Consider the following 24,985-nt stretch of genomic DNA (forward strand, 5'->3'; position numbering starts at 1 on the left):
GGATGCTGCTGCTTATTCATGAAACTGGCATTGTCATCTCTCACAATGAGAGCTAAAATACTTAAATACTGTTGCTCTCTATCAGGCATTGAGTTTTACTAGCTAGTGCGTTCTTCCTTAATGTTGACAAATACAGGTTCTCCTAAATTGCATTTGTCTTGCTTCTTTTCTGGCAGGTTTCTATAATTATTTTAAGGAGACATGTCATCGTAGAATCATAGAATAGTTTGGATTGGAAGGGACCTTTAGAGATCATCTAGTCCAATAGGTCATCTGTATGCTATATATGGTTGCTCTGTATTAAGGATCTAAATGGTCTTGAGAAGAATCTTGGTTGGTGTGCCTTTTAACTAAAAAATTGTCTAGAGGTTTCTGTCTTCAGTTTTTGCTTAAACAATAGCATTGTACATTTGCCTCTTAAGGCATGGCTGTGAGTCTTCATGCCACGTGTCTTATGACTGTATCTCTTGTCTTTCAGTGAATGATAGTGTCTAGAAAGGGTATGTCCCTTCAGGAGAGAGGTGCCAATGTCCAACCGGCCTAATAACAATCCAGGGGGGTCACTGCGACGTTCACAGAGGAACACTGCTGGGGCCCAGCCACAAGACGACGCAGTAGGAGGAAGGTATGACTGTTATCTATGAGTGTGTTTTAATGTATAAAAGAAAAATTGATGTGATTTAATTAGAGAATTAAGTTTTCCACTGTGCAATCCAAGCACTGAAACTTGCGTAAAATCTTTTTGCCCCTGAAATGCTACCTGTACTGTTATTGCATGGGATGAAAACGTGAATAACTCAACTATCGTGCATGTTCAGGTAGAATAGCAGCAGTAGATCTATGGGGAGAAGGTGTGACTGAGCTAAATTCCACAAATCACAGATAGTAACAAATTCCTTCCTCCTCTTCTTTCCCTGGTATTAAAAATATGTGGGAGGAGGACAGGGAGACTCTGGTGTGTGAAATGTGGGAGAATTTGTGTCCCTCTTAGAGAAGACTGAATAACTGGCACCTCTCTGTTCCCTTGTGCTGCATGTTAATCCCGTGCAGCTTTTGAATAATTCAAGATCAAAAGGTTTGCCATCCTTTAATATACTTGTACTAGTGAGCAAGTGGACTACGTTGTATTTGTTCTGTAAGTGATTGCCTCTACAGTGCAGAACAAAGAAGATCCTTGAAACTTTTCTATGGATGCTGACTGTATAATTATTGTCGTGTCTTTTAACGAATTACACAGAATCACAGAGTGGTTAAGGGTTGGAAGGAACCTCTGGAGATCATCTAGTCCAACCCCCTGCCAAAGCAGGTTCACCTAGAGCATGTTGCACAGGGTTGCATCCAGGTGGGTTTTGAATATCTCCAGAGAAGGAGACTCCACAACCTCCCTGGGCAGCCTGTTCCAGTGGTCTGTCACTCTCAAAGTAAAGTTGTTCCTCCTCATATTCAGATGGAACTTCCTATGTTTCAGCTTGTGCCCATTGCCTCTTGTCCTGTCACTGGGCACCACTGAGAAGAGTCTGGCCCCCACCTCTTGACACCCACCCCTAAGGTATTTGTAAGTGTTAAGATCCCCTCTCAGTCTTCTCTTCTCCAGACTGAACAGATCTAAGAGTCTTCATCTAAGTGAGCGAAGCCTGTATGGATAAGTCTTCCTTTAATTTTGTTAAAATATTAGTCTGATGAAGAAATGTTATAGTATCATGGTAGGCAGCGTCTAGTTCCTCAGAGATGTTACTGGTGCAGTTGTTTGAATATGTGTATCTTGGGCTTGGGTGTTTTTTGGTATGAGTATTAAAATACTGCAGGTCAGTGGCAGAAAATAAAAAGTTTTTTACTATGAAGGAATCGGCCTATAACATATAATGAAGATGTGCTGTATTTCTTACTAGTATAAAGTCTGAGAACAAGGTCACTGTTGAATGGATGAAGGAGGCTAGCTGTTCTTCTGAGGAACCTTGGGGGAATAAATCAGTCTGCAACATGAAGCTTCACTTTTTCTAAACTAGTCTCTACTGCACAAATGGAAAAGCAGATGATAAACACCAGGCTTCTGTCCTGGGCTTCTGTAGCATAAGGAGGGGAAGTTGCGGCCTTATGTAGCTGATTATTTTGCAAGCTAGAATTGTCTTTGGACAATATTCCTCCTTCAACTGAGGCGTGGTGAACCCTTCATTCCATTATATGTTATCTCTACATCTGAATGGATGTTTAAGTTCGATATTGCCCTACCAACTCTTTCCTTTTACACTGAACTTGAGCTGGGGTGAATAACCCTCTCCCTGGAATAAAGAATTAGAAGCAAGTTATTTGGGCATGGGGTTGGGGGATTCTTCAGCTATCTACTGTTAATTCAGTTTTTACAGCAGAATGACAGGGAGAAGCTCTACAGTGAGTCAAGACAAATTGAAGAATTTTATTTTTTCTTTCAAGAAAAAATATTTTTTCTTGAAAGGAAGTTAACTTATCTGGTGTTTTGGTGCATTGTGATCTGTCACTTATGCTATCACACAATGATTCAAAATGCAACTTGTCTTAAATGACTGGACCTCTTCCACCCCTCACCAAATCTGTGTCAGTCAGACTTCCATGTGCAAGAGTGTATTACATTCCTGAACTATGTTAGACCTTTATTGGAACCAAAGCTATTTGCTTACATAAAGAGGATGGAAGCTTACAATCCTCTTTGGAAAGGTGGACCCTTTAGAACAGGACTTCCCCTGCCTTTCTGTCTGTGAACAAGCATTTTTGGCTGGCAAAGGATATAAAAAGGCCTGGATAAAGCACACTGGTTAATACGAACTTTATAACGAATTCAGTTTCTTTTACTGTCTTCTGTATCTCTTCTTTAGTAAGCTGCTGGGCAGAAATGGCTATTGTACAAGGAACAGTGTAAGACAGATCTATCATGTCCCTGAAAAATTTGTAGATGAAATGGAAAGAGATGGGCTCTCAGATAACAGTCACTTTTCTCTGATTGCATGTCTTTAGATAAACCTCAGGACTCATCCTTCCACACATATAGGATGCAGTGGGGTAGTATGTTTTAGTTCTGCTGCTGAACAGTACATAGGAGGGTCTAGAGTTCACAGCTCGGTGCACCTTCTTTATTATGCCTTGCTGTACTCTGGTGATACACACTGCTTTGGCTGCTATATTAAAAAAAAAAAAAAGGCAAACAAAAATCCACCACAACCAAGCACACTTTTTCTTACATTGTTTTTTTTGAGACACTTGAGTCACTAACTTCCAGTCTTTCTCGCCTGTGTCATCTGTAAAGTGAAACTCCTCAATTTTCTACTGTAAAAATAATTTAAATAGAATGAACAAACTGTGGAAAGACCAATTTCGATAATGTGCTCATATTGTGCAGATAACTGTGAACCTAGGATGCATCTGTGTAGGTATTTTGGTTGGAGCTGGGAATGTTCTTTGGAGCAAATGTCATCCTCACCTGCTGTGCTTTGGCTAACATCATGGAATGGTCTTGGAGCACTTGAACTGGAATCTTTCTGGATGAAACTAAACTGGAAGTTGTGCTCTAGGAGAGCAGTTCGTGCATTCTGGTCGCTTGTGGTTTTAATCTTCTCTGCTTTGAAGTAGAAATCATTAAAATGCATAGGTGGTGGACGTTGGTCCTTAATGGCAAGTATTTTGCTTTACAAATTTCCTTCTGTTGATCTGCACTACTTGTTGGTGTAGTTGTACAGATATAGTATGAAACTTTATTCAGCCACTTCTAGATCCATGTTTCTTAAAAAACAAAACCAATACACAAACACACACACACAAAAAACCCCAAACCCCACACAAAACAAAAAAACTAGTATTGTAGAGGGAATTAAGCAGTAACGTGAATCTCTAGGGGGTTGTTGTCTCAGGCCTAAAATTAGCCACAGAGTTTATAAGCAAACTTAGGGGCCACACCTTCTAAAGTGTTGGAGAAGGTTACTTCACTTTGGTTGTAGATATGCAATCATAACCCTTCAAGCAAGGACAAGTTTTGATACTGTCTGAACTTGTGTACTTGATTACATTTCTGCTTTGTATAAATAGCTTTCTAAATGGTGGAAATGCAACAGCTTTTTTCTTAAAGCTTTCTTGTGGCTAAGATATACACTGTTTCAAAATACAAATTAAGTGACAAAAACTTGGAGAGTTTGTGCAGTTTGTCACTCTGTCCTGGTTTCACAGGGGTAAAATTATAGAATCAATTTACTGTTACGTTTTGGTTTAGTTTGTGGCCAGCCATGGTACGGTGATCAAGGCCGTTAGCAGTTTTGAGAAGCGAAAGCCAGGGCAGCTGATCCAGGCTGGCCCCCAGTTGTATTCTATAACATAAATGTCATGTTCACTATAAATTGGAAAGCTTGCTGGGGATGGGTGGAGCTCTTTCCTCTCTTTGCTCTGGTCTTCTGTTCTCTCTCTCTCCTCAATGGCTGCCATCCCTGGAGAGTTTTACTACAACTATATGGGCTATGTATAACTTTGTCTCTTGTATTAGCATTAGTATTGATATTGGTTTTCTTATTTTATTAAATCTGTTTACATTTCGACCCACGAGTCTCCCTCCTTTTCCCAGTTCCCTTTCTCAGCTTGGGAAAGGGAGATAGAACAACTGGTTATTGTTTAGCCCTGAGTGTGGGCTAAATGGAGACACACTTGTACTGTAATTTGATGTGAAGTCCACTAATATAATGTAGGCAAGTGGTTGCATAGCCATTGGTAGTATAGACAACAGGCTTCGTAATAGCCTTAACTTTGCCCCTGTCTCTTGTGCTCTGACTGGAGTGAACACTACGATAGACTTCAGTTGGGGAAGGTGTTAAAGAGAAGAGATTACTTTCTGCTCTTGTGGCTGTTACAGTTCTGCGATAGTGTGAGGGACACGATAAGATCTTTTCTGAGAGAAGTGCAGTTGACTGTTCCTTCAGTTGTGAGCAATGTTTCAGTATAGTGGTATGGAGTATGGTATGAAGCTCTATATACTAGAGCTCTTTACTAGTGTTGCCAAATTTTTTTTTTAGTGGCGTGAAATGACAGTGGCGCTTAATCTTGTAATCTGCATGTTGTCACTCTTCTGAAATCTTCAGGGACACCAGTATTTAAGTAGGATATCAGTTTGACATAAATGACTGCTATGCTGTTGCAGTTGTGTATGAAAGTATGATACTTCATACAAATTTTAAGTTTTCAGAATATAATATATACATGTTCTTGGTCATTTGGGATTGAAGGCTAAATGAGAAATAAGAGATCCTTGTTAGCTGCATAGAGGACATTGGTTTAAGTAGAATCTGGGAAACACTTTGGACTGACCTTTTTCAAATACTAAAGCAAGAAGAATGCTCTTGGCAGTTATACTGCTTTTGTTCTGAACAGGATTTGGTTTTGGACCAATCTTGGTAATATGTTGACTGTTAACATCTTACCTGAGACTTGTGTAAAAACTAAATCTAATGTTTGAATCTGTGGGGAACACAGGTGGGAGTATTTCTGAGGAGAGAAAGTAGGTTGTTTTTTTTTTTTTTACACAGCTTATTTCATCTGTGCTGTTGCTTTTTTTTTTCTCACTTGACAGAAGTAAAAGGGTGTTTCGTTTTGTAGACTTCATATTTGGAAGGATTTAATACCTCACTCTAAGCTGCTGAGGAACATGACTTAGATGAAACACTTTGTTTATTAACTAGGTTCAAGAGGGATGGTTTTTTCAATATGCATGGAGTAATTCTTTGAGGACAGGTTCTAGTTGGTTCTTTATTACGATTTTGCGAAGGAAGGCTAAGGACTGGCAGTTTCCATGAGATTGTTTATAGAAACACTGCAAACTGAATGGTGGGTCACTTGTCACAACTGCTGCAAGTGGGTTACTCTAAACTGAGTGTCTGCCTGTGAATTAAAATGTGTATCAGCAGGCAGCTTTTCCCAGTTGAGTGAAGCCTTGGAGTGCGTTATGAAACTGTCTTTAAGTTGTGGGGGAACATCCCCCTACCCACACCTCCCTCCCCCCCCCAAAAAATCACAACAAACACCGAAGAAAACCCAAACCCTAAAAGAACACTTGAAGGTGCAGCAAGCGCTCAGTCTTCCTTGACCTTCCCCTGCAAATGGAAATGGACAAACGCAAGCTCATAAATACTTACCGTATCATTTTTAATCATTAATGAGGAACTTGGCCCTCAGAATACTTGTTGCAGGAATATTTGTTTAAATGAAGCCTCTGAATGAATATGTTAATAGAAAAGAGTAAAGAGCTTGTAACTGGGTAAATTACATGTTAAAAGCCTTGAATTATGGGTACAAGTACAGGGAGCTTACAACCTTTAACAAGAATCAATCTTGCAGCTGCCCTTCTACCTTTCATAGCACTTAGTTCTCCAAGCATTACTCTTTTTGTTTCTAGCAAGACCTTAACCAAGCTGTCACAACCTTAATATAAATTGGAATGATATTACAATGATATTTGTTAGTTGGTCTGTGGTTAAAGTTCTTCTAACTTAATCCTGCAGTCTCTCCAAGTTGTCAGTCTGCTTGCCATGGCATAAATCTTAGAGAAGGGGGGAGTTAATGTCATGCTCCTTTTAACTGACATGCTACTGTATGTACAGTTGCTGTTATCTTGTGTACCTTCTCTTTGTGACACATGCAACGTGAGTAATTAAACTCAAAGAATGAGGAAGTGACAGCACAGTAGGTCTTTAAAAATAAGATTTAAAAAAATCCTAATCAGTTTTGACTCCCCATTTGTTACGTTCTTAGTGTAACCTTTCTGCTCTGGCTATAACTGTTATTTCTACTGATAGTTTGATGTATAAGAAAATGAAGCAAATGCAAATAGTCTGCACGATACACTATTTATGATTCCCAGGATATGGTTGCAGTGTTACTGGTCCACTTAAACAGGACATTGGTATGAAATTGTTTGTTAAACTTTTAAGAACCTGAAGGGCTTAAAGGTGGAAAGGGGAAAGACTGGAACAAGTAGAAACTCTTCAGTGTGTGATTTAGGAACTTGATGTTTTGATGTATTGCTTTAACCATAATTTAGTTGAAAAGGTCTTCAGTTACTTGTGTTCTGTGAATACGTAAAGCATTAAGTTGAATCCAGTTCTAATTAAAGCAAACCAAAAATCTTTAAGGGAAAATAAGCTTTTAAAATATACTTCAGAATAAATGAACCCTGATCAGTTAGCTTGCATAAAAAATGAGATTCCTGCCAAGTGTAAATTATGTAATAACTTCTGTTACTCCCATAATAAAAACATTTCAAGGGGAAAATTAAATTTCATGCCTTAATCTTTTGTTGGGAAAAGGAAAATCCAAACACTCAGGATTACAGAATCACAGAATGTTAGGGATTGGAAGGGACCTCGAAAGATCATCTAGTCCAATCCCCCTGCCGGGGCAGGATTGCCTAGACCATATCACACAGGAACGCGTCCAGGCGGGTTTTGAATGTCTCCAGAGAAGGAGACTCCACAACCTCTCTGGGCAGCCTGTTCCAGTGTTCAGTCACCCTTACAGTAAAGAAGTTTTTCCTCAAATTTAAGTGGAACCTCCTGTGCTCCAGCTTGCACCCATTGCCCCTTGTCCTGTCAAGGGATGTCACTGAGAAGAGCCTGGCTCCATCCTCTTGACACCTGCCCTTTACATATTTATAAACATTAATGAGGTCACCCCTCAGTCTCCTCTTCTCTAAGCTAAAGAGACCCAGCTCCCTCAGCCTCTCCTCATAAGGGAGATGTTCCACTCCCTTAATCATCTTCGTGGCTCTGTGCTGGACTCTCTCTAGCAGTTCCCTGTCCTTCTTGAACTGAGGGGCCCAGAACTGGACACAATACTCCAGATGCGGCCTCCCCAGGGCAGAGTAGAGGGGGAGGAGAACCTCTCTCGACCTGCTGACCACACCCCTTCTAATACACCCCAGGATGCCATTGGCCTTCTTGGCCACAAGGGCACACTGCTGGCTCATGGTCATCCTGTTGTCCACTAGGACCCCCAGGTCCCTTTCCCCTACGCTGCTCTCCAACAGGTCTGTCCCCAACTTGTACTGGTACATGGGGTTGTTCTTGCCCAGATGCAGGACTCTACACTTGCCCTTGTTATATTTCATTAAATTTCTCCCCGCCCAACTCTCCAGCCTGTCCAGGTCTCTCTGAATGGCTGCGCAGCCTTCCGGCATCTCAGTCACTCCTCCCAGTTTTGTGTCATCAGCGAATTTGCTGACAGTGCACTCTATTCCCTCATCCAAGTCATTAATGAATATATTGAATAGAACTGGTCCCAGAACCGACCCTTGCGGAACTCCGCTAGACACAGACCTCCAACTGGACTCTGTCCCGCTGACCACTACTCTCTGGCTTCTTCCCTTCAGCCAGTTCACAATCCACCTCACTACCCGATCATCCAGACCACACTTCCTCAGTTTAGCTGCGAGGATGCTGTGGGAGACCGTGTCAAAAGCTTTACTGAAATCGAGATAGACCACATCCACAGCTTTACCATCATCTATCCACCGGGTAACATCCTCATAAAAGGCTATCAAGTTGGTTGAGCAAGACTTCCCGTTGGTGAAGCCATGCTGAGTGCCCCTAATGATCCCCCTATCCTTGATGTGCCTAGAGACAGCACCAAGAACAAGTTGCTCCATCACCTTTCCAGGGATGGAGGTGAGGCTGACCGGTCTATAGTTACCCGGGTCCTCCTTCCTGCCCTTTTTGAAGACTGGAGTGACATTCGCTTTCCTCCAGTCCTCAGGCACCTCTCCCATTGCCCACGACTTAGCAAAGATGATGGAGAGTGGCCTAGCAATGATTTCCGCCAGCTCCCTCAGCACCCGCGGGTGCATCCCATCAGGGCCCATGGATTTATGGACGTCCAGGTTGCTTAATTGGTCCCTGACCCAGCCCTCATCAACCAAGACAGATTCCTCCTCTATCCTGACTTCTTCTGAGGCCTCAGGGGTCCAGGGCTCCTCAGGACAGCCTCCAACAGTATAGACAGAGGCAAAGAAGGCATTCAGTAACTCCGCCTTCTTTTTATCCTCTGTCTCCAGGGCCCCCACCTCATTCATCAGTGGGCCTACATTGCCTCTAGTGTTGGCTTTACCTGCAATGTATTTGAAGAAGCTCTTTCTGTTGTCCTTGACCTCTCTTGCAAGGTTTAATTCCAAGGAGGCCTTAGCTTTCCTAGTTGCCTGCCTACATCCTCTGACAACAGACTTATATTCCTCCCAAGTGGCCAGCCCCTCCTTCCATGATCTGTACACCTTCTTCTTCCACTTGAGTTTGCCCAGCAGTTCCCTGTTCAACCATGCAGGTCTCCTGGTACCCTTCCTTGACTTCCTACCTGTTGGGATGCTCTGATCTTGAGCTCGGAAGAAGCAGTCCTTGAACGCTAACCAACTATCTTGGGCCCCCTTACCTTCTAGTACCCTGTCCCATGGGATTTCCCCTAGCAATTGCTTGAAAAGGCCAAAGTTGGCCCTCCTGAAGTTCAGGGTTGTGATTCTGCTAGCTATTCTGTTCCTGCCACATGAGATCCTGAACTCTACCATCTCATGGTCGCTACAACCAAGGCTGCCCTCAGCCTTCACCTCTTCAACCAGACCCTCCTTGTTAGTGAGGATCAGATCCAGCAGCGCTCCTCTCCTAGTTGGCTCATCCACCATTTGCATCAGAAAGTTATCATCAATGCACTGGAGGAACCTCCTGGACTGGGGATGGCTGGCTGAGTAGGCCTCCCAGCAAATATCAGGGTAGTTGAAATCCCCCACAACAACCAGGCCCTGTAATTGCGAGACTGCTCTCAGCTGCCTGTAGAAGGCCTCATCACCATCCTCATCCTGATCCGGTGGCCTGTAATAGACACCCACAACAGTATCACCCCTGCCAGCCTGCCCCTTAATTCGCACCCGCAAACTCTCAACTCGCTCCTGATCCGCCTCTGGACAGAACTCAATACATTCTAGCTGCTCACTCACATAAAGAGCAACTCTACCACCTCTCCTTAGCGGCCTGTCTTTCCTGAACAGGACATAGCCATCCATGACCACATTCCAGTCATGGTGAAAACATTCCCAAGTTTACCTTGATGGAACTTGTTGTTGTGAGCTAAAGAGCTAACTGTTCTATTTCGCTTGCTTTTGATAGTAAAAATGGTTTCTTCTACTATGAGAAATAAAACCAAATTACTGGAGGATGGAGAAGATGCTGTTAAATTAATCTTTTCAGACTGTTATGCTCTTAGAAAGATGTGCCACAGAAAACGTTTTGAATATGTGCTGTCTAGGTGCATTCGTCTGTTTGAGTAACTGACTAAATGAGAATACTTAACTTTCCTTCCTCTGTTTTGTTCTTATCAAGAGAAACAGTCATATTACTGAAGTTTTACCATTTTGACTCTGTAAGCAAATTATCATGTGGTTATCAGTTAGGTGATTGGACTTGGTACTTTTTTCCTACTAAGGTTTATGTTTAAGTTTTTGTGTTAAAATCCTTAAGAGGATGGTGAAACTTTCTGGTCAATAGGCTTAGCTCTGCCTTTGCCATTAGATTTCTGGCATTTCACAGAATCACAGACTCAGTCAGGTTGGAAGAGACCTCTGGGATCATTAAGTCCAACCATTGCCCTGACACCACCCTGTCAACTAGACCATGGCACTAAGTGCCATGTCCAGTCCTTTCTTAAACACATCCAGAGATGGTGACTCCACCACCTCCCTGGGCAGCCCATTCCAATGTCTAATGACCCTTTCTGAGAAGAAATTCTTCCTAATGTCCAACCTCAGCCTCCCCTAGCGAAGCCTGAGGCTATGTCCTCTTGTCCTATCGCTAGTTGCCCGGGAGAAGAGGCCAACTCCCACTCCACTACAACCTCCCTTCAGGTAGTTGTAGACTTCAATAAGGTCACCACTGAGCCTCCTCTTCTCCAGGCTAAACAACCCCAGCTCCCTCAGCCATTCCTCATAGGTCATACCCTCCAGACCCTTCACCAGCTTGGTTGCCTTCCGCTGGACTTGCTCCAACACCTCAACATCTTTCTTGAAGTGCAGGGCCCAGAACTGAACACAGTATTCAAGGTGCGGCCTCACCAGTGCTGAGTACAGAGGGACAATCACTTCCCTAGACCGGCTGGCTACACTATTCCTAATAGAGGCCAGGATGCCATTGGCCTTCTTGGCCACCTGGGCACACTGCCGGCTCATGTTTAGCCGACTGTCGATCGGCACCCGCAGGTCTCTTTCCGCCAGGCCGCTTTCTAACCACTCTTCCCCCAGCCTGTAGCGCTGCATGGGGTTGTTGTGGCCGAAGTGTAAGACCCGGCACTTGTTCTTGTTGAACCTCATGCCGTTGGTCTTGGCCCATCCATCTAACCTGTCCAGATCCCTCTGCAGGGCCTTCCTACCCTCCAGCAGATCGACACTCCCACCCAGCTTGGTGTCATCTGCAAATTTACTGAGCGTGCGTTCAATCCCTACGTCTAGATCATCTATAAAGATATTGAACAGCACCGGCCCCAGAACTGAGCCCTGGGGAACAGCGCTAGTGACCGGCCGCCAGTTGGACTTTGCCCCATTCACCACCACTCTCTGGGCTCGGCCATCCAGCCAGTTTTTAACCCATTTAAGAGTCCACCCATCCAAGCCCTGGGCAGCCAGTTTGTCCAGGAGGATGCTGTGGGAGACAGTGTCGAATGCGTTACTGAAGTCTAGACAGACTACATCCACAGCCCTGCCCTCATCTACTAAGCGGGTTGCTTTGTCATAGAAGGAGATGAAGTTGGTCAAGCAGGACCTGCCTTTCATGAATCCAGGTTGGCTGGCCCCGATTGTCCTGCATGTGCTGTGTAATGGCACTCAGGATGATTTGGTTGGAAGAAGCCATTTGAAAGCTTGTGGAACTCTTCTGCCTCTTCCACTTATGCTTTTGACCTAAACTTTTTGATATTTGGGGTCATGGGTGGGAGCAGGACACTTAAATCTGAAGTCTGCATTTCTCCCCTTCCCCTGTATGATTCAAAGATGTTTGCATAGCTCAACTCAAAGGACTTAGCCTAGGTTAGTAGGGTGTAATCATATAATCATCAGTTCTTTAACTTTGAAACATTGTTTCTTCCATCACTAATACTAGGCTAGCTTGAGATTTCATAGTTCAGTGGTGCTTAGAGTTTCTGTATAGGTAGGATATGAGCAGTAGAGTTTTCCTGGTGACAGCTGAATCAAAAGTGTGTTTTATCCTGGGAAGTACAAGTGAGAAGATGTCTCTTGCCTTAGCAATTATTTATACTATGCTGTTTTAAATGCTGATGAGCTGTCTCTTCTGCGTCTTGTAGATGGTAATTGTCATTGGTTTTGAAAATGGGCATGGAATATGTGAAGATGTAACTTAAGTTTTAAATTTTATCTATGGTATAGTCTGATCTTTCTCCTCCAGTCAGCTAGTACAATAAGTTGGTTTTTTTAATGCAGCTGAAAGCTGCTTGGAAGATCTCTTGTAGCTTATATATGTGAAACTCATTCCTTTCTCTGACACTACAGGTTTCCTGTCTCATCTGACTGCCTTCATCAGTAGCATGCACTTCTTCATTTCTCTTACTTCAGCTGTTACCAAACAGCTCTCAATCCTTTGAATTGGTGGATCTGCAGCCAGAAAATGACTGGCAGGGTTGAGCTTTCCTACCGAGTGGAACTGGTTGCGTTCCCACTCTGAGCATTTAATTTTCTTAAACTGAAGAGCAAACAGACAAACTTGTAAATGCTTGTAACTGGATAAAGTCTTAATGCATGGAATCTTGAGGTTGATGAGTATATATCTATTTCTGAGAAGAGGTCTTTGACAGGTGCTCTAGTCTTGTGCCTTACTGTGCTAGCTTAATGCTTAAGTAAATAATTCAGTAATCTTGCACACCAGAAAAATTTGAATTTATCTGCACATCTCAGATGTGATAAGATGTTTAGTTAATTGAAAATGACTAAATTGTGTGTTTTACAAAACAGTTACACTGGTCGTGATTTGTAACTGCACCAGGTGCTCCTTTTGAAATATTGCTTTAATGTTAGGAGTTGGTATGGAAAGGTTTGAAGCTGTAAACTAATACTTGTAAATGGTCCAAAAAGTAAATAATAGTTCCACCTACAGGTTTGTGTCTGTATCTTGGAATCCTGATAGCTTTCTGTTTTGACTTTCTGCTGACAGGTCACATTTAGGGCAGGCAAAACGTAAGGCACATAGCCCTCCTGAGAGTAGAAAATCAAAGACATCCAAAGTGCAGTCTAATACTACTTCTGAGCAGTCCAAGGGACACTTTTCTAAAAGGTAATGGCGCTTCATATTCATATGTTAACCAGTGTTATCTCCGCTTCACAACTGTGTATATCTAGTTATACAGAGTTCTCATGAAATGTATGACTAATAGAGTTCAACTAACCTAGGTATTGCATTCAATGGATATATTTCAGTGTTTCATGTTCTGTTTTGTGTTTTGTTTTTTCTAATTCACCAACTAAGAGCATTCCATCAGCGATGGGGAGGAAATGATTTCTGCATAACTAGTCCTGGAATACTTGCAAGGTCTTTCTCCCCTTTTCCTGCTTCATGTTGGGGGAAGATTGCCCAAGGAGTTCTGAGCAATGTCCGATATTAATTAAACATGTAATCATCTAAAGTATGCCTGTGTTCTGGGTGATCATCTTGGTCATGCTTTGGCTGTTCTTCATACACTTCTGCTCTATACACACTGGAACAGTTTTCTATCATGTAGAAGAGAATTTTGCCGTTTTTGTGTGTGATTCATTACCTCAATTTCAAGATTGATAAGAAACTATCCTTTCATTAAGAGCCTTCCTTGAACTAGAATCCAGTTATGACTAGTTATGCATTACTGAACACTCCTTACTCTCTTGTGGAACTTATATTCTCAAACATTCAGATAATAGTTTCATGGCTTGAATCTTTTTTCTTTTTAATCAGTTTGACATACCTATATAAAAAAAATCAGGTAGTAAAATCTATCCAAGTTACCTCATATCTTCCTCTTTAAAAAGAGCAGTGTACTATGTCTTTGTTTTGCAATTTATTTTAGTTTTCGTGCTGGCAAAGATTTGCAATGTGACTGTTCTCATACAAGCATGTGTGTGTTTTCTTATTTCAATGTAAACGTAATAATCAACAGTGTTTCTTACCTGCAATTTCTTTTATTATTAGAGAATGCTGACATTCATCTTGTACTGTTGTAACTGTGAGATTTCTTGAGTTCAACACTAATGCTGTTCCTGCTTACTTCTACAGAGGCTGTAGTTCATCTGCTGTTTTAATACCACAAGAAGAAGATTCAGAGAGAGTCAATACTTCAGAAAAGCAAAAAACGGGGCAAGTGCCTAAGAAAGACAATTCTCGAGGAGTTAAACGCAGTGCTAGTCCAGATTACAGGAGGACCAGTTCTCCTAGCTCTGCTAAAAAACCCAAAGCACTTCAACACACTGAAACTTCCTTGGAAACTAACAAGCCACATACTAAATCTAAGAGAAGACACTTAGACCAAGAACAGCCGAAGTCTGTACAATTGCCATCGACAAGCAAGGCTCACACCAGAAAGGGTGGAGCTGCTAGTAGCTCCCGAAGTCAGAAAAGGAAAAGGACAGAGAATCTGTCTCGTATAGAGAGTGGTTCAGCAGTTGAATCAACTGGCGAGGAAGAGAAGCCAGCAAAACTCTCCAAGCTGGCTTCAAAATCGGTGACCTCCGCCAAAGCTGGGTGTAGCACCATCACTGATTCTTCTTCTTCAGCTTCCACATCCTCCTCCTCCTCTTCTGCTGTTGCCTCTGCTTCTTCTACTGTTCCTCAGGGTGCCAGAGTGAAACAGGGAAAGGACCAGAATAAGGCTAGACGTTCCCGTTCTGCATCCAGCCCCAGTCCAAGAAGGAGTAGCAGAGACAAGGAACCAAGTAAAACAGGTGGCTCTTCAAAATTTGACTGGGCTGCCCGATTCAGCCCAAAAGTCAGTCTCCCTAAAACAAAACTGTCTCTACCAGGCTCTTCCAAGTCAGAGACATCAAAACCTGGACCTTCAGGACTACAGGCTAAGCTAGCAAGTAAGTTGTTTTTTTTGTGGAAGAATAAGCATGTATGTTTTAAAATCAGGTCTTCTAAATGAATACCGCTATTGTTTTCAGGCTTCTTGGGATCTTCTTAGGGAAGTTAACTTTTAGTGTGTTCTGCTGAGCTTTTAAGTAAAGCTGTGACTGAAACAGTTTACAGCTAAAGCAAATGATTTCAGTAAATTTGATTCTCTGTCTTGCAGGTCAATTTTAAAAATAAAACATGCAAAATAGCTGGATGTTGTGATGGACCATCTATGTTATAAAACTCCCTTGATTATATTTCTCCTGTCGGATTTTTTTTTTCTCATTTTCTTAAGCTTTCTGTCCTGAAGTGGGAATGATAAATGCTGGAAAACAAGTAGATAGTATGTGATTTCTTGTTTCAAGCCCACTTTCCTAATTTTTCCTTACTGTGAGAATCTCTGTTTAAGAATGATAATCTTTTAAACCTAGTGTACCTACTGCCTAGGACGTTAGTCACTTTATCTTTTAAGTTGTTCCTACAAAATACGCCCTCTCTCTTGTGCTGAATTTGAATAGCAAGTACTGTTCTTGGACATTGTCACTAAGAAATATACGCAGTCTCCAAGCAGAGCACCTCCTTGCTAGTGTGCAGTTATGCTTGTAGCTCTGTTGCCTTGAACAAAATTTTTTTGAAATGCATTATGCCGTCTTTGTGTACAGTATGATTTACTTACAGCAAGTGTTCTCTAAAATTTGATCTAAGAAGTTGGGTTCCTAAGCTTGCTTACTGTTGTTCCTTTACCTAGACATGATCACAAGTAGCCTCTCCCAACTGGGGCATGTCTATAGCTGAAAGTAATGCAGGAAATATGTGACATAAACAAGAGCAACTGGATGTCTTCCTGTATAATCAAAATAGATTTAATTTACCTGACAGGCTTAGTTTGGATAACTTGCATGAGGGGAGTATTGATTCTGGAATGACCTGACCTAACTGAGGAAGAACGGCATTGGGGAAGGGGAGAGGAGTTCCTCTCTTTATAGCAAGGCTTTATCCACCTGCTTCATGGTTCTAGACTTACAGGGTGATGAATTCCAGAGTAATAACTCTGAATTTGCACAGGGTGGAGCGAGGGGGAAGTGGGTAGAAATCAGGTAAGAGTGGGACTGACCAGCAAGTTTGTAGCTAAGTCTGTCCTTGTTACAGGCAACTTCTTAGCAATGAATAAAAGCAACAGGGAGGAGAAAGAATTTACCTCCAACAAGTCAACAATGAGAAGATGAAGGCAGAGAGTAATTTATGTGACAAATTACAAAACTACAGCAAGGAGTGAGAAGGGGAAGGGTGGGATAGCACAATGTAAGGGGGAGTGTGTGTTGAGTAGCTTGAAAAACAGCATTGAGAATGTGAGCCTAAACTGTCTCCACAAAGAATATACTAAGAAAGCCAGCTTGACTAGCTTTAGCTCTTCCATGACTTGAAAGTCATCTTTTGTGAAAAGATAAACTTAAGTTGAATTAAGACATTCAAGTATATGTCACAAAACCAGGTTGATATATTCTGGAGGTATGTGTGTGTATTTATAAATAAGTCACTGGTAAGGGGCACCAACATTGGTGTGAGACATTTCTAGACTAAATAGAGATTAAAGTTACTTTTGCTAGATGGTGTCCCAGTTTGAGGGGGGTGAAAAAGTGCTGACAGGTGATACTAGGAAATCTAAAATGTCTAATACCTCTTTATTTTACTGTAGATAACAGCAGAACTTATTCCAATGGTTATTGTATTGAATATCATTGATCAGAGTAAGTGAATATGCTGAATATCACGAAGAGTAAGAACTCAACCTAGAATAAGAGTGTTAAACCTCACGATATTTTCAAATAGTCTCAGCTTTTCAAATAGTGCATTAGAGCTCTTTGACAACAGATTGAAGTGATCTTGGAACCAATGGTAACTATTGTTAGTTTAGCCCTTTTTTAAAAAAAGAGAAAATAACTCTGTCATACAGCTTCAGTAACTTGGAAATACTGAGGCAAATTTGAAATAGTTTAACAAAATACACATTTTGGATAATGCTGGGAAGTGTCAAGAAAATATTAAGAAAATAAACCTCCAGAGTAGGTTTTTAAGGAAGAATGGGTAAGTTCAAATTTATCTTCTGTAGCAAGCTAGTACCCTTAAAGTGTAAGGGAGCAGAACTAGGTTATTTTTCACACAAATATTAACACCCTTAAAGCTTTCCATAGCAGTAAGGCAAATGGTGATCTAGATTAAATTTTTGAGGTGTATACCCCTCTGCCTGGAAACACGTCTTTAGAAGTCATAGTAATCCTGTGTAGAAAGTGAAAGCTAAAACTCGGTAGGCTTGTATAGGGGTATAATATGAAACAGATGTTTGAGGAAGTTTGAAATAGGGCTTATGAACTAGTGGGAGATAAACAAAAAACAAACATGCAAACATAACTCTGGAAGGAGCTGCAAAAACTTCAGGGAAAAATGATGGGGGATGTGGTTCTAGGCCTTCTTATGGAAAAGGACAACCCATATCACAACTTCATTGCCCTCCTGCCTCGTGGCATCTGTGCTCATCTGACCTGTGTTAAGCAAGCTCAGCTCACCAAACTGGTGGAATACTAACGGAGCAAGAAGGTGTATCAAGTGTGCACTTTGTGCATCTTGGGATTGGTTTGGGGTCAATAAGACATGAGTGAGTGTACCATACTGTTGAACAACAGTAAGCTGTTAACCTAGCTCTGCTGTTTTGTGAAACCTTTGCCCTTACCAGAAATCCTATTTTGATACAAGTTAAGTCAATCTTATTTTACTTACAGTGGGATGTGTGGTGTCTCATTGATAGCCTATTACTAAGCTGATATGAAGTTACTTAATATTTAGGTCTGACTACTTGAAAATGTGTACCCACAGATTTGAAGCAGTAAGTGGTATGCTGACATAAAGAATTAAATGTATTTGTATGTTTTTCCAGTGAACTCTACTGTAACATGATCATTAACTTGTACTTTTGCTTTACATTTAGAAGAATCTCTCACTTAAAATTTTGCCATACTGTTATAGGTACTGAGTAACCTACTTTTCTGCGTATGTGATATGAAAACATTTTATCTGTGGAGTAATACAGTCCTATACCTAGTGCCAGTTAAAGCATGCATTTTCTATTGTAAAATATAACCAGCTGTGAGGGGAGTTTTTTTTGTATCTGTGCACTTCTAGTACTTGAGAAGCTTAGATAGCCATGGCATAGGATCCTGCTACAACCGTTTCAAACCGTTTTTGTCTCTCCATTCTAACACTCTTCTCTTCCTCCCCCCCAGCGAGTGTCTTACTGTGTGTAAATAGGGTTGGAGTCATTGTGTATTCCTGTTGTAGCAACTTCAACTTTTGGTTTGAAAGCATACATGATAAAAATGCCACTGCTTTTTTTTAAGATTTGAAAAAGTTACATATTTTGTTCTATATGTACAGACCATCTGAAAATTTAAGTGGCTGGCCTACTTCAGTTCAGTGCTTGGTGGCTGTTAAATGCAGAACCTTGTTTTCTTAAAGCTGCGAAATTTCTTGAGTCAGTAAGCCAGGTGTGTGGTAAATACACAAATATCAGGTTAACCTTCATTTGCATGGAACTTAACTGCACACAGAATTGTGTTCCTGGTTCAAATGTAGTACAGTGTTTGAAAGGACAGACTATTGACTAAGTCAGTAATACCTTTTCAAATCACTTTCCGTTTTCTGTTTAATGTCCAGTCAGAAGCTGCATAGTTATCATTTCATCCCTCAGTACCACAGCTCAGCATTCCTGGAGTGTTTTAGGCTTAAGGAAATAGACAGGAGCCAGTTTGATAGGTACTGTGCTGAAAAACATTGCATGTTTAAATATGTTTGATTTCTGCTTTGTTGCCAGAAGAGGGAGCAGTGATCTAACTTTCTCATCTTTTCAAAACTATGTAATCTGTTCTAGTAATAGTATGTCTAATTTGAATGTTACGGAGTTCTCTTTTATTTTACTTATTTATTGTAGAGGTGGGGGGACTGAAATGTAAAGCTGGGCCTGATAAAGATATTTAAATTTTGGCACTTTAATTATCAGCCCTCTGATTTGGAAGCTGTTATGGGATGTTTCAGCCTGATAATAAGCTTGCTCATCATCTGAGACTGTTATATTGCATGGGTTTTTTGTGTGTTTAAGACTTACCTGGTTCTGTGGTGGGATGTGTCATCAGAACAATAGCTTTGTAAGCTAGAGCAAATTAATATCTGTTGGGTCAGTCTTCAACAGCGCAAATACTTCTAAATTAAAACCTTGAACTCCTTTTCCAAAGCTGTGGAGGTATCCTTGGCTGTTTGCCTCAAGGAAGACCTTATGACAGTGATAGGGGTTGAAGGGATGTAGTTGAAATAGGAACACAAATAATACATATGACAGATCTCAACACTGGCAGTGGTTGACTTCTGTGAGGGGAGCATGGTTTTGATTTAAGGCAGTTATTCTTAAGCCATACTCATGTGAATAAAACTGGCTAAAAATTATGATTTGGCTAGTGAAGAAAATTGTGCTGCACAGATTTACTCAGAGGTTGGGGGAAAAGAGATACAACCACCACTGCCATCCCCCGCAATGTAATTTCTTTTTTTGTCTTTATCTAACTGACACATCTTCTTTTAAGTGTTTGAACAGCAACATGTGGAAATAGTAAACTTGTATCCCATAATGTGATGTCTGTTTAGCATGAGAAAGACAAGCTTTTCTATAACTGTAGTGTGTAGGTTAGGAAAAGGTGTTTAGGTAACAACTTTGAGTTTAGTATTACTTAACTCAAAATAATGGGTAAAAGTAAATATCTGAACCTTCCTTTTGCTAGTATAGCAGTTCAGTGTAAGGTGACTAAAAGCTGATGTGGGCTTATTGTGGTTCTTATGTAGAAGCTCTTCTACATAGAAGTTTCCTGTACCAGAAGTTTTATTTCTTTGTAGAACTGATGTGTATTTAAAGACTCATTTACTCTCAATTCTTTACATATTACATAGGTCTAAGAAAATCTACAAAGAAGCGCAGTGAATCACCACCTGCTGAGCTCCCCAGCTTGCGGCGGAGCACACGGCAAAAGACCACGGGCTCCTGTGCTAGCACCAGGTGAAAATTAAGATAATGAAACACAGTAATGCAGTGGGTTGCTATTAATGTCATTTTCATGCATGAAAACTGGCCTTGTCTATCTTTTTGCTGTTGTGGAAGTAGCTGTAGCTTTTCACGCCTTCTGGGTTACTTTGTACACCAGTGTCATGGATAGCGCATAGAATTTGTCACCATCAGATCTTCAATAAGTCCATCAGCTGTGGGGGTGGAGGGAAAGAAATACCCAAAGTCAATATTACAAATTTAAGTAATCCTTTCCTTAATGAGGTCTTGTTTAAAAAGAGACTAAACACTGAGAGAGAGTGCTGAACTACTGTCCATCATGAATACTAAAATAGGTGACTATTTTGAAAAATAAAAGACTTCATGGTACCACACAGGAGTCTGTTTTAATAGTGTATGTTGTTGAGCTGACTCAGCTTGTCAGCAGCTGCATCTGAACAATACTACAAATATCTATGTACTTAATATACCTTCTGATGCAGGGGAAAATTAGTCCTGAATTAATAATTTTAAACAGCTGGTAGATTAAATGGGAGGGTAGAGTAAATGTGTCCTGTGAGGCAAAAAGATTTTGTGGTTGCATATATTCTGAAGCTAGACTTACGAAGCCTTAACAAACTTTATTTTTTTTGCTTACACCTAAACTACACTTAGTAGTTCCAGCACAACTTCTTTTCCCTCTTCCATGGCATAAAAAAAAACAAGCTTCTGAAGTCTGATTCTGTTGTCATTTGTGTGTGCATTTGAATTTGTCTGTTTACTTTATAGGTGTATATATTTGTAGTGATGATGACAATAGTGTTTAAAAAAGCAAATTTAAAAAGGCTCATGCCCTCCAACTTTTTCTGGCACTGAAAACCAAGTTAAACATCAGAATTCTATGTGCCTTTCAGTAGTTGAGAACTTCCCTTAAAGATAGTTACTCTGTCATCAGACTTCTCAAATGTGTGCGTGATTTGTAACCAACAGTCACTTTAATCTTGCTCATTTTGACTATTATATTTTCGTAGACTGCCTTGTCTTGAAGGGTATAATGTAAGGACCTAGCTGTAATGCATTAGCATAAACAAATCACTGCCATGGTGTGGGGCAAGGAGGGTAAAGAAGAGTTGGATAACTTCGTGATTTTGACTGATCCTTACACAAATCTGTTTGTACAACTTTGTGGTAGTGATCTACGTAAATGTTACGTGGTTTTGAGTAGCCTCACATTAATAAATCTCTTGTCGTAGTTCATAATGTCTGAAACTTTGTTTTTTTGCATCTTTAGTCGGCGAGGCTCTGGCCTGGGCAAAAGAGGAGCAGCTGAAGCTCGACGACAGGAGAAGATGGCTGATCCTGACAACAACCAGGATGGCGTTAACTCTTCAGCTGCGCGTACAGATGAGGCTCCTCAAGGAGCTGCAGGTAAGAAGAAATTCCAACTGAAGCATTTTTAGTATAGTTGCTGATATAACTTCTTTGCATTTAAAAATAATTAAATGGAATAAGTTTTGGGGAGAAATTATTATTTAAGCTGGTACAGCTGGTAAATAATTCTAGAAGTGAGAGGAACCTTTATTTTTGAATCCGATCTCTTGAATATCTGGTACATGTTTCGGTTATGCTTTTTTGTAGTCTCCAAACTATGTCCAATACAGTAGACTTTAGTTTTCAGGCATCTACCTTTTTTTTTTTTTTTTTAAAAAAAAAAACCCCAAAAAAACCAAACAAAAAACACCCAAAAAAACCCCAAAACTTCAGCAGAAGCTACATAAATTACTGTTCTGCCAACTGAAGGGACACCAAACTGTTCAGAATACAGAAGGCATGCATTTACCTGTAAAAGCTCTTTTGTAACTATTCGTAAATATTCTACAAGTTTTCTGTTGCAATGGCAAGCGTGTCTGTACTGGAGAAATTTGTAACCAAGTTAAATATTCTTACTTACAGTCCTGTTAAATAATAATTTTATCATCTGGTCCTAATCAGTAGTGAGTTCAAAGAAGCTTTCCAGCAATTATACTGGATTGTAGAAAATCTCAATAATTCTCTACTTAGCTAGCTATATCAGTACAAAAAGTCAAAATTGATGGAAACTTAAGTGCAGTAAAACACTCAATTAAGAAAAGCATAAATTTGCTAAGGATACAGGTAAATCTACCTGAAAGGCAGATCTAGCTGTATTTTTTTTTTATTATATTATGTTTATATAGCCTCCCTCTTCAGCTTTTGAAAAGTATTAAGACCTGTAGACTGGTCTATTTAAAATGACAATTGTACAGAGTTATGACGGTGGCAATGATAAATGCAGAGCACTCTTGTGATGGCTGGCACTTTTCTTGATGGTGGAATTGATGCAAATTTTGTAGCTTTAAAGTCACTTTAACTTGCATTAATCTCTATTTTATTTATTTAGCTTCTAGTTCTGTTGCTGGGGCTGTAGGTATGACAACCTCTGGAGAAAGTGAGTCAGATGATTCTGAGATGGGAAGACTACAAGGTATAAAAAGTTATTAATTTACCTTTTTTTTTTTTTTGTTTTTTTTGTTTGCAGCCTATAAATAGCCATAGCTACCCAAATTCTGTATTATATGTAGTGGGAAGGATGTATTTTGTTTCTCTGTCTAAGCATGTGTTGCTTTGCTTACTGTAGTTCTGAAGTATGGAGTTACAAGCTTTAATTTGCCAAAGATGCAAGAATTTGGAAGTAATGTCTGGAGGGGGTGACACAGTGTCCTTACCAATTTACATAATGCACTACTATTGATGATTTTTCAGGAGGAAGTGGGGGGAGAGAATTGAGAACTTGGTCCTGTTAAGTGTGTAAGCTCAAATATGAAAATAAATCTTTGCAGGAATGCTTTCAGTTGACAGGCCAAGTTAGGCCTACTGTTACTCTGCCTGCTTCTGGATAACATTTTTTTTTTTTTTTAATGCTTGTCATTGATACCCATGTTGCTGTAAGCTTTGACCAAACAAAATCTGAGTATTCTTAAAATGCTTGCTTTCGTGCTTGGGCGAAAGGATTCAGGTCTCAAAACCTGAGAGTACAGACAGGTAGAGACTCAGTTTGCATGTCTGTAGCTGTTTTAATGAATTTGCCACTACATTGCAAGGAGTTCTGAGATTATGATCTCCCTTGTAAATGACAGGTTTCATTTAATCTGGATATTTAATGAGGAAATGAGTCACTGCCAGTTGTCACTACCAGTTCACTTGCTTATAGTCAATAAGCATAGGTATGCATTAGGAATACTGATGCTAAATTGGTTTTTACTATTAATTGTTACTCTGTTTGATCAGCGGTAGCTATGCTTGCTACAATAAGAATCGGAATCACCCACTTAAGTCTAGCTTAAGTAAGACTACTGAAAAATGTCAAAAACAGAACCAAAAAACCCCTACTATTTAGCAGAGTTCTTCCTTCTGCTCATCAAAAATAAAGTTGTGAACCTTTTTTCAGTGTCACTTTTTCAGATTAGTAGTGCCACTCAGTTCCTGAAAATGTGAAGATAAGCATAACCTATTTTATGTAGTTTGAGTTCAGATTTGAAATTAGTCTGATATATCTGCTATTCTAGATCTAGACTTAAAGCGATTTAGTAGACCAGATTTCTTCTGTGAAATACATAACCCTGGAAACTAGTGGGTGACTTCTTAAAGGTCCTTTATGCTCTGATACATACAAAAAATGAGTTGTTTGTTCCCTAAAGGTCATCTTTTTGGTGTTTTTTGGAAATCAAGGTAGCTGCAGTCATCTAATCCTAACTCTTCTTTCTTAAAGTATCAAAATTCTAGTAGTCTTAAATTATAGCATCATGGAATTTAAGCTTTTAAAAATATACGTAGAAGCTTTGACAATGGCTGTTATCCTCTGTTTGCTTTTAGCTCTATTAGAGGCTAGGGGTCTTCCTCCTCACCTGTTTGGCCCTCTTGGTCCTCGGATGTCGCAGCTCTTCCACAGGACAATTGGAAGTGGAGCTAGTAAGCAAAGTTTGTCTAATTTGACTTAATTCTTTCCACTTCCAGGCTAGTAGAATTCAGCCGCTAGTAAATGCTAATATTTGTATTAGCTTCTTAGTTTAACGTAATATTTTACATGTTGGAGATTTCTATGTCATGATAGTGCTAGACCACTGGTCAACAATATTAATTTGCTTGCCTTCCTTTAAGGAAGAGAAATTTGCTTTAGCCATATTTCTTTTCTTTTCTGTTTTGGGGCATCTTAATGTTCCCTTCTAGGTGGGGAAGGGAGGGTTCTTGCCTTTTCACCCCTTCCTATCTTTTTCTTTTGCATGATGGGCTGCTTAACAAAAGATCTCTCCAACCTCCTTGGGTTTTTTTGCTAACTTTAAACAAGTGCTTAAGCTATCTTTAAAACTGTTAGTAGGTGTCAGTTCTAAGGTATGTTCTTTATAGTTTCAAAAGTGTCTTAGATTTCAGACAGAAATAACTTCCTTCAGGCAGTGTGTCAGTGAAAAAATATGGTTCCTTAGTCTTGTTCCACCATGTCTGCATTATGCAGCTGGATAAGATGCATACCTTCTAGTCCAAGTCTGTTTGGCTTCCCCGCAGAGCCAAAGGCAGCCTGTTACACTGCCTGCCAAGAAGAGGATAGGGTCTCATGGATACTCCATGTGCTGTATTATCCATGGGGTGTGTTGAAAAGTCCATTGCTTTATAAAGGTGGAGTGGTGTGGGTTCTGGTACCCGCTCTAGGTTGGCAAGATGGCTATGGTGAACAGTGTGGTGGACTCCCTGTGCTGACCAGTCTGCACTGGAA

The 24,985-nt window shown here is 40.5% G+C and overlaps 1 protein-coding gene across 8 annotated transcripts in view; it reads left to right on the forward strand.

The window, feature by feature from the left end:
• The window catches only part of TRIP12 (thyroid hormone receptor interactor 12), an 81,913-nt gene that overhangs the window by 24,498 nt on the left and 32,430 nt on the right, over nt 1-24,985 (forward strand). For 4 of the 8 annotated variants that reach the window (XM_068406840.1, XM_068406844.1, XM_068406841.1 and 1 more), the window contains exons 2-8: nt 479-625; nt 13,194-13,313; nt 14,286-15,088; nt 20,109-20,214; nt 21,491-21,627; nt 22,619-22,702; nt 24,091-24,186. In XM_068406840.1, coding sequence (XP_068262941.1) covers nt 528-625; nt 13,194-13,313; nt 14,286-15,088; nt 20,109-20,214; nt 21,491-21,627; nt 22,619-22,702; nt 24,091-24,186 — 1,444 coding nt within the window. In that variant the 5' untranslated portion in view covers nt 479-527. The remainder of the gene's footprint in view (nt 1-478; nt 626-13,193; nt 13,314-14,285; nt 15,089-20,108; nt 20,215-21,490; nt 21,628-22,618; nt 22,703-24,090; nt 24,187-24,985) is intronic. The other 4 variants (XM_068406847.1, XM_068406849.1, XM_068406845.1 and 1 more) reach the window with 3 other exon arrangements.

This window comes from Nyctibius grandis, chromosome 8, assembly GCF_013368605.1.
Source record: "Nyctibius grandis isolate bNycGra1 chromosome 8, bNycGra1.pri, whole genome shotgun sequence".
In the NCBI taxonomy this organism is placed as follows: domain Eukaryota; kingdom Metazoa; phylum Chordata; class Aves; order Nyctibiiformes; family Nyctibiidae; genus Nyctibius; species Nyctibius grandis.